The sequence below is a fragment of the Melanotaenia boesemani genome, chromosome 21 (genome assembly GCF_017639745.1).
Source record: "Melanotaenia boesemani isolate fMelBoe1 chromosome 21, fMelBoe1.pri, whole genome shotgun sequence".
NCBI classification, from domain to species: Eukaryota; Metazoa; Chordata; class Actinopteri; order Atheriniformes; family Melanotaeniidae; genus Melanotaenia; species Melanotaenia boesemani.
In genome coordinates this window covers 22103522-22119809 of record NC_055702.1, presented here as the reverse complement: position 1 = coordinate 22119809, position 16288 = coordinate 22103522, and the positions used below count along the sequence as shown (strand labels likewise).

The 16288-nt window shown below is 39.9% G+C and overlaps 1 protein-coding gene across 2 annotated transcripts in view; it reads right to left on the bottom strand.

The window, feature by feature from the left end:
- Positions 1-1955: 1955 nt before the first annotated feature.
- Positions 1956-16288, bottom strand: part of LOC121632881 (lipase maturation factor 1-like) — a 29420-nt gene continuing 15087 nt past the window's right edge. For both annotated transcript variants that reach the window (XM_041974675.1, XM_041974676.1), the window contains 7 exons: positions 15618-15683; positions 8961-9128; positions 8376-8556; positions 6238-6391; positions 4295-4478; positions 4054-4166; positions 1956-3518 (listed from right to left, as the gene is read on the bottom strand). In XM_041974675.1, the coding sequence (XP_041830609.1) occupies positions 3332-3518; positions 4054-4166; positions 4295-4478; positions 6238-6391; positions 8376-8556; positions 8961-9128; positions 15618-15683 (1053 nt within the window). In that variant the 3' untranslated portion in view covers positions 1956-3331. The remainder of the gene's footprint in view (positions 3519-4053; positions 4167-4294; positions 4479-6237; positions 6392-8375; positions 8557-8960; positions 9129-15617; positions 15684-16288) is intronic.

The following is a 16288-nucleotide window of genomic DNA, read 5'->3' as shown; positions in this document are numbered from 1 at the left end:
TTTACAGCAAAGTGGTTTTCATTTTTTAAAGAATTGATTCAGTATATTTCACAGCCTACATAATTTTTTCTCGAGCATTTAAATAACAAGCAAGGTGGAAATGACTTTGTCAAACACATTTTAACTCCTTATTTATCTAAGATATAGACCTGATATGTCCTACTAACAGAAACTGATCACCAGCACAGTTTAGATAGTTTGCTAAGCTTCATGCTGGCTCTGGGGCAAACGCTGAATTTGATGAATGTGTCCATCTTATCTCAGCTAGATTACAATCACACATTCATAAATATCTTATATTCTTTGTCTGCTCTGTAAGTTCAGTAATAAATTGTTGGACGCAAGAATGAATTGAATAATACTGGATAAGTATGAGTGATGGCAGCTCATATGAGACCAGTGTAAGATGAAACCAGGCCAGAAGGCAACAATTATCTGGAGAACAGCACCACCCAGTGGGCTCTCTGTATTACTGCAGCACTTACCGTTTGTACACGTATTTTCCTTTTACACAGGAAACTATTGAGTTATTTTTGAGTGAGTGATAAAGCATGCACTGGCAAGTTAGGTTGTTAAGCATTATGGACAAGCCTTGATTTGTGGGCAGAGCAACAAACAACACAAGTTGCACCATGTGCAAGGGTGAGCGAGGGTGGACAGTCAGTAATCTGCAATGAGTATCTACACAGCCCAAACAAATACAGCCAGATTATGAAAGCAGTCTAAATTATTAAACAGGGTAAAGAACTACAGTCATTGTTTAAATAGTGCATCGTTATGGTGTTGATGCTAAACGCTGAACCGGGCTGGTACTGGTTTTGCGTTTATTTTAAAACCAGCGTCTGCGCTGGTGTAGGTAGAAATACTGTCATTTATATATTTATTTATTTTTTTATTTTATTTTATTTTTTTAACTTGTCCTGTCCAGCATCATAGCAAGCAAAATGATAATCTGGTTGCTGTATCGTGCTGAACAAATTTGCTCTGCCAAGGGGAGGCCTATGGGTAAGGCTCCTCTTGATAATCTGATTAATTTATTTATTTATTTACTTTGAATCACGGAATCTATGTAATCTTGCTGGACCTGACCGGAGGGGACAGAAAAAGATGGAAAATAGCAAAAAGAGCAAAAGGGAAAGAAGAAAGGAGACAAAAAAGATCACAGACAGAAGGAAACGACCCTTCAATCCACACCATCACCAGACAACAAACAACAAGATGTTACACCTGTACATGAACACACCAGAAAATTTCCTACAACATTTATAGCCCCAATATATTTATATATTTAAAGTTTGGCACATTTCTACCACCTTATAACTTCTTACATTAAAAAAAAAGATTAAAAAAAAAACAAAGAAAACAAAAAAAAAAAAAACAAACAAACAAAACAATTCAGCTCATTAAAGAAATGACTGATTGTATCTCTACATTCTAAAATTTTCACGATTAAGCACGTGTTAAGGCTGTTGAAGATGATTGGAGAAACCATGATTTGTGGGCGGGGCACCAAAGGGCCCAAGTTGCACCATGAGTGAGGGGCAAGTGTGATTTCATTTTTTTATGACATAATGTTTGCCGCCTATTTGGCAAGTTTGGGTCCAGCAGTTTCTCCATATGAAGCCATACATCCTGTCTTTTAGTCTTATGTGGTAATAAAGTCTCTTTGATTTAGTCTAAACAACAACCGTGAGTCTTTTTAAGGTGAAACTTTACTGTATTCACCCAGTTTCTCAAAGTGGAAGAGATACACAGTTTCTGGGTGATTTGACTTCTTGGATGCAGCTAGCAGTATTTTTACCATTTATTTGTCTTCACTGCACATTTTCTCTTGATGGGTTACATAGACACAAATCTCACATGACACTGTTAATACATATAACCCAGTTCTGTTTCCAGTGTAATCCACACATCATTCCAGTAATTTTACACTTTACTACAGTCTCAAAAACATGCTAATGATCTGCTTTCAACCCCAGCAAGTTTTTTTTTTTTTTCGTTTTATGAGAAATAAAGAATCTAAAATTCCTTTTACATCCTGGAGCTGGAAGTGGTTCGCTGGACATCACATATGTTAAACCAGTCCCCTTCAGGTAGTGGTATTTTACCCATCTGTCTTGAATATAAAGTAGAGGTTCTTCTGTTCTTTACTAGACCCAGCTACAGAAATGAAATCACTCTGTTTTGTTTTTTATATGCATTACACAATGTCGCAGTCACTTTATTCAGCTCCTGGGGGAAGATCTGGTTTAATTTCTTTCTCAAAGAAATCAGGAAATACCTAAACTGATTGAAATCCTCCGAGCCACATTCTTTCTTTGGGTTCTAAAAAACTGCATGCATGATTATAAAGTTTCACAGAAGCAATTGATTTGATCAAGGCTGTGGAAAACACATCGGTGTACACAATGTAGCAGTGAAATTAAAAGTTTCCACTGGCACATCAACTATATCTGCATATATATTAACCGACATCTGCTTTTGTAGCAGAGGAGGTGGTATGTATTCAGCAGAATGCATTCACACGGCTGTTTCACAGCAACAATTCTAGCTTTATTATTCATTTTTATTTATTTTTAGGTCTCTTTAATCATGATTGAGTTTTTTTATTTTTCACATCATTATTTCGCCTTAGTGTTACAGTTTTGTCGTGATTTTTCCAACAACATATATAGAAAGACATCCTCTGGCCCTCTTTACCTTTGGAAAAATAGACCTTACTTATATGCCATCCTGTCGTCATTAATCTGAAATTACGTGAATAAAAGTTGATCAGATGCTGCTTCAGAAAGAAAGAAAGAAAGAAAGAAAATCCTTTAATTTTCTTTGCTTCCCGCTCACTGGGGTTTTTTTCCAGTTAACACACTGCTTTCACTTTCAGGTTGAGCTCAAGTTGTTTTCAACTGCAACCCTAAAATGAGGATCATATGCTAAATATTTAGCCAGAACTAAAGTTATTAGATTTATTAGGAAAGTGAAGGAATTAGCAGGACACATACAGCTAATGCAGTAGCAGGGCAACACCCTGATGGTTCAATCCTCTTTAATATTGACTGTAATCATTTTCAGTTGTTTATGTACTTGAGTTTTGAAAGAAAGATGAGCAGTAACGCAGCTTATTTGTGCTGGTTGGAGATAAATCTCAAATTAAAACTTCACAAACTGTCATACTGTTTGGGATGTTTAGTAACAGGAAAGGTTTCATCAAGGAGTTCCTCATCGAGCGTCGTGGCATCCATGGTGACTGTAACAAGAAATGTGGAGCTGAAACTGACTTTTTCAAACTGATTTCCTGCTGATGCTGCAGTCTGAGCTCATGCCAGACGTGGCATTAGCTGCTGGTAGCTGGTATGTGTGGATGAGGCCAGTTCCTGGACTGGAAGTAGCCTCGTAGTGATTCCAGGTCCACAGGAGGGAAGTATGGGCCGATCCGTTTTCTGAGCCACCACTTGCCGTTTGCTGCGCTGGTGCTGCCCGGCTGGCTGAACTTGTATATGAAATGTTCCCCTCTGACCCATCTGAAAGAAGGACACAGAAAAGAGCCAAACCATGTGAATCTTTTCCTTAAAAACCAATTTTTTTTTCTAATCTTTGTGGACATCATTGTAGTCCTAAAGAAAAAGAGATCTCCTACACTAAGATAAATCAGCTCGAGGCCTGCATTCAGATGTTAGAAATAAACTTTTTACTTAGAACTCACAAAACAAAAAGTAGAAAAAAAATTAAATAAAAGCAAAATGATTGTAATCAGATGCTGATGTAAAGCGATTTATATCCAATAAGTCATGTTGCCTCAAAGAAAACAGCTTTAATCATATGCATACTAACTCTAATTTCTTTAAATCTTTCATTTCTGGGTGTATATGTGTCATAGTGAGATAGTGTGTGTGGCCTCTTTATTGTTCAAGTTTTTAATGCATTTTCTCTTTGCTCCACCAGAGGGAGGTGTAGGTAGATACAAGTCAATCTCTGCTTGTAGTATAACTTCAGATAATAAGTTACAAATGACATTTTAAAGCGCCACAGCATGATATCAGTGTGATCTTTGTTTACCTGGGTGGGTTTCTCCCTTGGAAGGGGTTGTGGTGGAGCAGCGAGAGGACGGTGCTGTCATTGGACAGCAGACGTCCTGCTATGTGGATCACCCACTCACTCTGCTCATAGGTCTGAATAAAGACATCAAGACAACTTACATAAAGCGAAGAGAGATTAATTAAGGATGTTGAGATTTAGATGATAAAACAAGGGCTACAGAGATGAGTGGGAGATATAAATACACGGCACAGCGTCTCACCTGGAAGGCAGCGAACCACATGAGCCAATCCAGCCGGTAGTGATACGGCGATATGAGGCAGGGTCGCCGGTACACATCTCCTGGCTTACAGAGGAACTGGTACTCCTCCCAGACTGCCTCAGGGTCTTTGGGATCTGCGCTGAGAGTTCCCTGGAAAATCACTTCAGTACGCTCCTTCGTGATGCTGCTCAGAGGAGCGAGGGATGAGGGAAAGGCAGAAAAGAAGATGAGATGCTCAAAGTTACATGGAGTCCACAATGTTAGGACACAGATACAGTTTTCATTTTAGCTGTTTGTCAAACCATTTTCAAGTTGCAGACTATATTAACAATGACCTTGAATACCTCACTGTGACTGGACAGAAGAGGCAAAAGCCATTTCAAGGGCAGATGAGGCTAATTCTGTCATTTCTTCTACTATAAAGTAGGTAAAAGGCCTGAAGACTCAACTGTGACTTTCATAAAGAAACAAGAAAGAACCAAGAGAGCTGAAACCCCAGTTAACACAACCAGGTTTTAAGCCGGATTTTAAACACTACAGATGATTTTTTTTTAATTTGCAGACAGATGTTCCAGGATAAATGATGATTATCTAAATTGTATGAATTTTTAAGTTTAAAGGCATGTGATGTGTGTTCATTAACTTTCACTTACTAAACACAAATCTGACCATAGAGCAGGAAACCTGACAAAACCTTTCAAATGAACATAAATGAATTAATGACCCCCTAAAAAGAGGGACTTTGTAGTGTTTAATCCATATTTACTCCATTATATAACCTTAAAAAAATGGTTTAAGTCTATGCTCAGTATGCACAACATGCTGACTTGCCTCTATTAGTTTCCAAGGCTCAGAAATAAACGGCTGTAGTGAACCTTCTGCTGTCAGGGAGCTGTTTGTGGGTTCAGCTTACATTTCCAAACCACACGCCTGCAAAGCCATGTATTAGAAACTATTAAAAATCAGATTATTGGATTCCTGTAAATGCATTAAAGTGTCAGGAGTGTATACTTGTTTATTTCTGACCATTTTGAATTTTATGTTGTTTTCATTTGGTTGCACTCGTTTAGCTGAATGAATGCAGGCCAGTCGGGCTAGTCCTCCATGTTGGTGAGTGTTTCAGCTGCAGTTTACGCTATTAGGCTGAACCACAACAGAACGGTCCCATGTCCTTTTATGTTTGTATCCAAACATATTGAGATATTACTGCCACAGTAAACCAGAACTCAAAGTGAAAATATCCCAATGCTTGTTTTTGTTAAACAAAAAATAAAAATAAATAAAATAAAATAAGCAACAACAACAACAAAAAATGCTGTCTGAATCTCAAACTTATTAACATAAAGCTAAACATTTTTGTTTAAAAGACAAGTAAGATTTGGGGAATTGTGTTTAAAGCAACACTATGTAAGTTTTTCTGACTCGTTTTGATTTACAGTGACATTTATTGTGTTTATTCCTGGGACTGTCATTGCACTGCAGCCCCCCGAGGCTGATAAGCCACATTTCACAACTTTTCTTTTAGCATCATGTGACAGCTGTGTCATATACTAGCAACTGGATATCAACACATTAACCGCCTTGAACGTTACCACTGGCTGATGAAGATACCCAAGAGGACAATACTGGAGGAAGCAAGGAAAAGAAAGAGAGAAAGGGACAGAGCAAGCGATAAGACAGAGAAGAGACAGGATGCAATATGGATGCTGAATTATCATTTGATAGGGAGCACCAAAGTGAGAAAATCTGCCAAAGTTCTGTAGTGTTGCTTTAAAAACACTAAATAAAAAAATAATGATTAAAAAAAACAAAATTCTGTTTTACTTCTTAATCGTGTAACAGATTAAAGGGGATGTGGGCTGCACCACTAACACTGTGTGTTAAAAATCTAAACTAAGTACAAAAGCCTGTTTGTGGACTGTGTGGAAGATTCCTGACTGTACCTGCCGAAAGCCCCGTAGGTGTTGACGATGCGCAATGGGTTGAAGGAGGTGTTCATCACCTGCCGTGAACTCAGCAGGTTCATCACCACAGGGATGCTCAGACAGCCAATCAGAATGCCCAAAGAAATGTTTACCACTTTACGTATCAACATACCTGATAGACAAAACAGGGGAAAAAAAAAATATTTATATTTTACCTGTTGTTGTATTTGTGACCTGCAGTACTAAATGCCGAAGAGAAAACTGACATATTTTCTGGTTATATTTCCAACGAATGCTTTCTCTTTTTTAATATAATTGCTGGCCAAGTCTGCATCAGCTCCTTCTACCTGCCTGAATGAATGTTAAAGACATCACCATGATCCAAATAAAATTTCTCACCAACACAGACTTTCTGGATCTGTTCAAATGATTAAAATGTGCTCATGCTGCAGATATAAGCCTATTTTATATCCAACATCCTACAGTGAAGTAAAGACACTAATGGCTCCAATGAGACCAATTAGAGAGGGGCCATTCACCCTTTCAGCAGTCTGAATTGTAAAAATGTAAGTGACATTACTTTAAATTCCATTAAACCATATGTCATACTTTTCCCAACTACTCAGCTGTCCAAATACTAATCCCTTTTATTCCCATAACTCCCTCTCCATCCCAACCAGATCCTCCCCTTTCTCTTGCTATTGGCATTCATTGTAAATAATGCAAATGTTCACTTCAGCTGCATCAGGACCTACAGTCAAAAGCACTTTTTACAAGGCTTTTTCCGTCAGGTCATCATTTAATATCATCCAGTCTTTATCAGGTCTTAAAATAAAATAATTAAACACTCAGGTGTGTCGTTATTTAAGTGAAACTAAGCCAAACTGTTGAATCAAGCTGCTGGTAATTTTCTGTTATTCTGTTTGGTCCATTTTTGTTATAGTTGCTTTAGTTCATTGGGGTTTGCAGAGGTTTGTTTATGCACAGCTTTCTGGATGTCCAGTCAGGTTGGGATCTGGAGTTTGACTTGGTCATTGCAGCACTTTGGCATCATTAAGGATGCGTTTGGAGTCATTGTCACCTTTCCAACCCAGTTCAAGCTGAGCTTATGCTGAGAATATTTGCTTTTTATTATGCTGTCTTTTATCATGGCTGTCTTGTGTATTTTGCATTTTTTTGAAGTGTTGTTTTTGCATGTCCTCGAAAATGAACTGGTAGTGGCAGCGTAGAGACCAATATAACTGGATGTAAAGGTCACAGGGTTGACAGCAGTAAAGTTTCAAAGAAAAGATGCGGCACATTTGGTTTAGAGACCTTACATACCATCTGCGATACTGCTGCTGTCATTCTCCCAAAATTAACCAAATTCTAACATTCCCTATTCTCTGCATATTTATTGTTTTGTTTGCACCAAGGCTACTCAATTTGGTCCTACGAGGGCCACAATCCAGCAGGTTTTCCATGTGTCCCTGCTCCAACAGACCTGACGCAAATTAATGAGTCCCTGTGATGGGCTGTTTGATCCATTTTATTTTATTCAAGTGTGTTGAAGCAGGAATACTTAGAAAAACTGCTGGATTGCAGCCATCATAGGACCAAATTGAGTAGCCCTAGTTTACCCTAGAGTTCTCTAATCTGCCACCTAGTGGAATCTTCTGGTAACAAGTGTAGTACACAAGCAAGTGTGTTACAGTTATGCTTATGACAGAGCCAGGTCCAATGTGAAGCCCGCTAACTGAGGCCTGTAGAGCCTGACATGTAGCTCTTAGGTTTTTTGCAGTTTCTCTGAGCATTGCACAGCTGAGATGTCCACTCCAGGGAGGAACAGCAACTGTCTTACATGGGAATAATCTGTACAGCCCTTCCCAGATTAATCCATAGCAACACTGCCTCGCTAAGATCATTGCGGATGTCTTTCCTCCTTGGCATTGTCTTAACACACCTGAATGCTTCAGAGCAACAAACTGCCAAACATAGCAATAGTGGTTGTTCGTCTCTATATTTACAGTTTGAAGACCTGCTAAGAACTAGATATTCAGATAAGTAAAACCTTACAATTAAAAGAGGGTGTGATTTATTTTCTGTATTCTGAAAGCAAACGTGATGGAAAGTGTAAATTAATTCCCAACCGAGTATAAAGTTCTGGATCTGCTCACCTTTAGTGGGTTTGAGGGCATGTTTGGCTGTGTGCTTTTTCTGCATCTCTATCGCTGCCTTTTTGGCTCCAGACCCCGAATGAAACAGGAAGCCCAGCGACGCGTCATCAAAGCAGGCCAAACTTGGAACAATTGTGAGCCAGTTCAGGAAACTGAGGTTTCCGCTCAAGATCAAAACCACCTACAGGCCAGAAAAAAACAAAAACGAAACAAAACAAAGGGAAGATCCTGTTGGTCCACAGAGAAAAGCTGCAGCACACAGTATATATTTATCCAGAGGTGACTTCTTCTGAGAAAGACTGACTTTACAAATGCAAGCTCTAATATCAGCTTCATTGGATATTTGAATCAAATTGCACAGTGATGAATGATGGAGATAAACACAAGACCCCATCCCCGCCCCTCCCCTCTCCTGTTAGCTAAATTAATTGGAAATTAAATGGTTAATTAGGGATATAGAGGAAATTTTAAGACAAGCCAGGAAAGATGAAGTGGTCAAACTTTTTCTGGAGGACATATTCATACATAAAACAAATAGATCATGTTCTCTATCCTGTTTTCCATCATTAGTGACTGATGAGTTACCTGAAAAAGAATCTGAATTGCTCCATTTATCATGCACATCCGCCTTCCCAGGAAAGTAAAGAATGGGACGATGAGCTCTATGAAGTGGCTGGACAAGGTCTCGAAGCGGTGGAACCACCACGGAGAGCGATGCATGTAGTACGACATGGGGTTGGGTACTGGCTGGGTCTGGAGACATAAAGACGAGGGGGGAAGGATCTTTGGTTTTTATCTTTTCCTTGAATTTCTGCTTTGAAAATAAAGTCAGCAGCATCATTTTTTATAAACAGAGAACACATCGATGGCTCAGGATGGAAGTTTTTCTACTTTACTTTGGCATTAGATCTTGTCTCAGAGTGGGATGGGGAGTAATTTATGGTGCCGCACCATGAGGGAAAACTTTCCAAGTCTAAATAAAGATGGAACTTTATTTAAATGAAGGCAATCCCACTTTCCCTAAAAAAAAAACACGCAGAGGTTTCAGAGCGCAGCACAGTGTTTGTTTATGTACAATTAAGTGTGTGTGCATGCAATCTGTGTAATAGCTGAAAATGCAAACCGCTGCAGATGAGGTGAGGAAAAATAAATATAGCACAGAAATAGGTGGAGGGAGAAAGAAAACAAGACGGCTGGCATGCTAATCAATATGTTCATTATTTTTGTGTAACAGAAGGAAAAATGGGATTATTTAACTAGCAGCTTACAAAAACACTGCTGGAAATTCAAGGGCAAGTAGTCTGAAACCTCAGGCAACCTAGCCACCCCACATGACCTCCAAACTAGCGGTATTACAACAAACAAAGTGCCAACTGTCCTGCAGCACACCAACACCCACTATGTGACCCAGGCAGGAGGAGATCTGCAGCTCCTCTGCACTTCTGAAAGGAAGTGGTGTGTTAGAGGGGTTAACAAGGCTTCAACTGGTGCCACTGGCTTCCAGTGTGCAAGTCGACATTACTGTTTTTGCCACTTAAAGCTGGACCAAGTCAGAGAAAGTGACCCAGCAAGGAAAAAGCTCCATGTTGTAAGATGATCTGTTGTCTTGCTGGTCTGCTATTCTGAGACACCTGTCAGCGTGCCATGTTTAAGGATGCGTTTTGTTTAATTCAAGACTCAGCAGCTTCTGCTGGCCTGTTTAGACAAAACTGTCAGTTAAACACAAAAACAACATTGTGCTCAACAGCTGAAAACCAGGTCGTAGAGGAAAAAATCATATCTTTAAATTCAGGGATTAGCCTGTATGGTAATTCTAAGTAATAACGTTCTCTTTCTGAGGAATATTAACTGATATAAGTTAATAATATTTGTTTGTATATTTGTTCTGTGTATTACAAGTACTTGTTTCATTTTACTAAGATATTTTACTAATATCTCCAACAGCTGCTATAACACATACATCCTCTGTAGGAATCAATAAAGTCGTACCTTAAAACAACTGGTGCTTCATCTAAAAACCTTTTTCATTCAAGAATTAGCTGAATGCAACACCACACAGTACAAGCACTTATATTGTTCCCCTCATGTTGTATTTCAGACAGGCTTAAAATTTTTTTCTGTGTTTTTTCCTGTGTGTCATCTCCAGTCATCCAGTCCCACTGGAGCCTGTGTATTACTGTCTATGGTAATTAAAGAAGACAGTTCTCCTTCCTCTGCAGCTCTGCATCACACATCATTGGCTCAGAGCAAATGAGGGTCCCACAAGTCAAAACAAACACTGGATTTGCAAAACCTCTCACTCTATGAGGCTGATGGACATAAATCCACACGGTTGGTCCTGAAACATCCTGTCCTGTGGTAAGCCTGATGTGAGCTCGTCCTGTCATCATCATTTGGAGAAAAAGCCACAGCCTGATGCTATCACACATCTGGATCAGTCGTGTGTCAACAGGAACTACTCTGGTACTAATCCTGAGTATATTAAAGTTGCTCTAATCACAAATTTAACAATTACAGTTAGTTAAAGGTCCCATATTATGCAAAATTCACTTTTTAATGGTTTTGGAACAGTCATACTGGTCCCCCCGCATGTGTAGGAGACCCGTAAGTGTGAAACTCTTTCAGGCGCTCTCTCTCCCCCCTGCTCCACCTCTAGGGAAGTAAGCGCTGAAATGAGCTTGTTTGAAAGCGTGTACGTTATGACGTCATAAGGGACAATAACCACTCCCCACAGAGCGATGGACCCGTCTACCGGCTCTCAAAGCCCGCCCTCTAAAAATCACCTAGCGCCCAGTGTTTTTCCCTCTTCGGCAACCCTCGTTAGCGGACATGGCTAAGCGACAGAAGCACTGTTCTGTTTGTGGCTGCATAAATGAACACGAAAACGTTTTTTTTACTTCCATCCACTGAACCCACGAGGACTGAGTGGATTAATTTTATTTTTGGAGGAAATGTACCCGGAAAACTTCCAAAGGTTTTGCATGTCTGTGGCCAGCATTTCAAAGAGGACTGTTTCCACAACATGGGGGCATGGAAAGCAGGCTTCGCCAACCGTTTGAAGCTGAAGCCAGGTTCAATACCAACTGTCCGTGACACAGCTGGAGAGGTAAGAGCTGGCAGTTATTTTATCGTTTCGGCCTTATTAGTCTGATAGCTTGAAAATATATTAACCTGTCAATCACCTCATGACGGGCGATGCGATGGGCGGAGCCAACAGCTGAGCTGCTCCACCAGGGTTCCGCCCACCATAAACGGCACATTTCTGAAGCTGCTAAAAAGAGGGAGGTGAAGAGAAGCCGCTGCACTCAAACTGAGGGTCGATTTGTCCATACCATGGCGGAAATATTTCATTTAGATATTAATGAATGGTCTCAGATTGGGAATAAAGTGTATAATATGGGACCTTTAAATGACTGTATGTGATGTGAAAGGAGTTGCACACAAACACCTACAACCCTCAGCTCATTGTTTTGGTTTAACTCCTTTCTGTTCAATTTGTCTAAAAAGTTCAGTTTGCCTGCAGTTGGGACCAATTAACCAAAAAAAGATAAACGAGTCCACCACCTCTTATATTACCCAGTTCTAGTTCAAAATTGATAAAAATAGTACAAAAAAGTTGTTCTCAGTTTTTAAAAATCCCCAATTGGGGGACTTTGAGAATAGTTTTTTAATGCCAAACTGTGGCAAAATAGCCATTTTTGGAGATCTCGCCTGTACAATAACTTTATCTCCAACTTTGTTTGCTTCACTTTATCAGAGATAAAATTCCCGTATTGTGCTATTATTTGATAGATGTTTAAAGCTACAGCTGCATAATTTAAAAGGGATTTTGGTATTCATCCTGAAAGTGTTTTTTCTTAAGCAAACCTGAAACTTTTTAAATGTGTGCTTCTGTCACCTTCATTGATTCTTCAACAGTAACACATGTACTGATATTTACACATCTTAACAAATCTCACACGTGTTCCCTATACTATGACTCTCAAAGTATTTAAATTGAACTTGAGGTTGCAGAGATCTACTCATTTCATTATGGATATGCAATTTTCAAGCAGAGGCCTAAAAGACAGCCACTGGGTTTAAAGGGTTAAAGCTTGTGGATGCAACACAAGGTCCTACAGGCTCAAGTGAGACGTCTGCTGGCACTGTCATGTGTCACGGTGTATAGCTGGCACTGAGATTTCCCAGCCGTCCCTGAAGGCATTCTCCCTCCAGAACAGCCTTGATTGCTGATGCGCTCCACCTGCGCTATGCACCTTAAATACCAGCCTGTGACAACTCTTCCCTGCCAGATCATCTCGGTTTGTCCCTGCACGCTTCCAGCCATGATCTCCTGCCTGCCAACCTGGTCTCTGATCTTTGACCCGTTTTTGGACCTGGATATCCTGACTCTGCCTGCCCCCTGTCTGGTAACTCTGTCTGTCGTTTGATTCTGCTGGTACTCTGACCCTTGGACTGTCTCCTGGATTTGAATTTGGATTACGGAACCTGTCTCTCCCCCGTCAGGAAAATCTGGAGGATTATCCGGATCGTTCTGGAGGATTTATTCAGTCTGGATATTCAGCTCTTGTAACTATGAGAACCAACTCACTGTTCTTGGTCCAGCAGTTTCCACAGCCCCGGTGGAGCCCCATTGTTGCCATCATGGTTCCTGAAAACCACCTGGCCAGCTTCCATCCCCTCTGCCGGTACATGAGCAAACTATCTTGCACATTCCAGTCTGATCACGCTGGATTCTCATCTTGGTTCTCCTACCCTCACAGGCTAGCTGACTGTGAGACCAGACTCGACTCCCCTGGAGATATTCTCACCATTACAATAAAAACTGTTTTACCCAATCCTCAGTTCCGACTCTTATTGTGGTCCAGTTTGCTGATCAGTGACAGTCATGTATGTTGAGGGGACAACGTTTATGGGTCAGTGTGGATCACCTGTGCAACACTGCAACACACCACCTGAAGCAAAATCATGTAAAAGAAACATGATTTTTAAGAGGCTAAAATGTCTGACCTCGTATGTGTGTTATCTAGCAGCAACAGGCTATTGTCAGCAATAAGTTGTAGCTACCAGGAAGTAGTGGTCAGAGTAGCTTACTGAAGACCAGAGAGTGTGATGAAGCCAGGGTTTGCAGTGATCACTTGGTTAAAGGTTTGTGCATCACTACTTCAGTTGGTTAGGCTCCTTCCCTATTATATTTTGTGTAAAGCTCAAGGGGCAATCAAAGCTAAATCTGCTCTCTTGTTTTGCTAGTCAAAATTGCGGTTGCTACAGGCCACCAACAGCAACACATGAGCTGAGTTTGACATGAGCTAATGTTTTTGCTTCGTTCATCAGTATGTCACAGAAATTTAATGAAGATGTGAACAAGCTTCTACAAAGAGTAGGCCATAATATATGAAATAGCCAGTTGAGGTTTGTTTACACCAAACACATGTCAACAGCTCTCTAAAAACACCAACATGTGAACCTACAGGAGCAGAAATGTGGGATTTTCATGAAGGTTTTACCATCCAGACACTAAGCTATAGGTTTTCAAGCTTTTCCCTGATTTCATCTGCTCCACCATGTAGAAGGTCATCTGATGCACCAGATAGTTCATGTTGTCAGGGAACTGATGGATAAGTCAAACATTAAGTATTTCTTGGATAACGTAAAAGAATCTATGCCATCGCATCACAAACAAACCTTTTTAAGTGACCTAGTGTGTAAACCAAGGCTACACAATTCAGTCATGCAAGGGCCGCAATCCAGCAAGTTTTCAATGTGTTCCTGCTTCAACACACCTGACTTAAATTAAATGGATCTAACAACCTATGAAGTTCTGCACAATGACTCATTAACTTATTGGAGTGTTGGAGCAAGGATTCATGGAAAACCTGCTGGATTGCCGCGGTGAAGTTTATGGTTGGTGAGGCACTGATTTACAATTATAAGAACTGAAAAGAGCATCTTATTTCAATATTCATTCAACAGCATGCAACTACTGGTAATGCTTCCTATCCTATCAGTATTCCTCTTTCAATTACACTCACACACCCACTGTTCCTAACTCTTCAGTGAGAAAAGTAGCTACTGGCTGTCCTAAAAGTCGCTAGAAGTCAAATGACATCATCTAATGTGCATAATAGCCTGGTACATAGTAATGGAGGCTGCTGTGGAGAGGAATGTCATGGGAAAGGCAAAAATGGACGAAAAGACAAGCTAAAAATGTTTAAAAAGGCAAAACTAATAAAAAATAAAAAATTATTTGCTTAATATTTTCTTTTATTCTAGTTTAATTTTATTAAGTGTAGGTTGCTTTCTAATTAGGAGGCTGCAACATTTCACAACACTTGTTTTCCTCCACACTCTTCACTAATAGGCATTAATGTCTGACGGTAAGCCAGAGCGAGATCATCCTGCACCAGCTTTGAACGTTTCATTTTCAGCCTGGTCATGAAACAGGTGATCATCTCCTGCTCTGAATGCAGCTACAGCTGCAGCCAGAAGCCTCTTCTGATTGCTTTTGGACAGGAGAGGGGCCTGCACAGCAGCACCCACTCCTCATTGAGAAGAATTAACTACTTTCATATATGTCAGTCTACAAAAGTCTCCAATACTGAAAAAGTCACTAGATTTGTCGCTAGTCGCTTTAAAAAAACAAACAAAAAAAAGGTCGCTAAGTCGGCAACACTCACACACTGTGTTGGTGTGTGAGTGCGCCCCCTTGAGGTGAGACAGAGTACTGTTTGCCTCACCTGCTGACTTTTCTCTGCACTTTATTGTGTGATAAACGGGAATATTTGTCCCATAAATACATTAAATACATTACACAGACTGTAGAGAGTCATGGTGTATAACAAATATTTCTGTAAAGTTCATATTGGCGATATGCTGAGAAACAGAAAACGGCACGTGTCATGCAACCCAGTTTGTATTGGATGGCACAGTCAAAGCTGAGGCACAGCTCGCCCGTGCCTCTACCGGGGTTTCTGCACTGGATTTGATCAAGAAATACTCAAATTTGGCATTTTTTACTTAATAAACTGGCTGCCTCACCTGCCTCCCCTGACCGCATGTCACTGGATTGCAGCCATGTAATCCAATGTAGGAAATAGGCGTGACTATATCAGTTAAAACAATAACTTACTAAATCATTTAATTATCAAACGCAAGGTCAATCACAATCAGAATGTTACACTATAATAGACTAACTTCACAATATGCAACAACGTGAAAAAAAATGTAACAGACAAGACCTACCTCATAGTGGTAGTCCATGCATGTGAGGTCTCTCCAGCATTGGTCGCCTCTGATCTTTATAAGACCCTGAAAAAGACAGAAAGCACTTGTAAAGATATAAAATAAGCAATAAGCAGAGCCTTTGAAAAGCTGTTTCAAAGGTTGAGACGTTTAATCAAAACCAGGCATTATCTTCATTTGGGAAGTTTTATCAAAAGCCTTTGAAAAACAAAATTCTGATCATTTGTAGAGAAGAATTTATAACCTACATAAGTTACCAGACTGATGCTTAGAGGATTAAATCAATTTCAACATAAAGTGATGGAGGGGAGCTGTAATGTGGTATTAAATCTGGACTAAATTACGCAGCACACCTAAACTTTTGAGCTTATCATGAAATGATATAAAGGGGCATGGTTCCCATTTCTCTTTAATGTGTTTATTTCGTCTTACTTTACTGCCGTGTTGAACCTGATGTGGAGGCTAAATTTGAGTAAATTTGGCTGTGAAACAGTCTGTTTTGCTATTTATGCTAACTGTGGTTAATCACTGGTGGTAAAATAGACATTGCGCTGCATTGCTCAGCACCACTGCTGCAACATATTAAGAAAAGAGAAAACCTAAAAACAAAGAAAGCCCTGAAGGAAAACTAAAAATGAAAAAGAAGATCATGACTGGAACTAGAGAAAGAT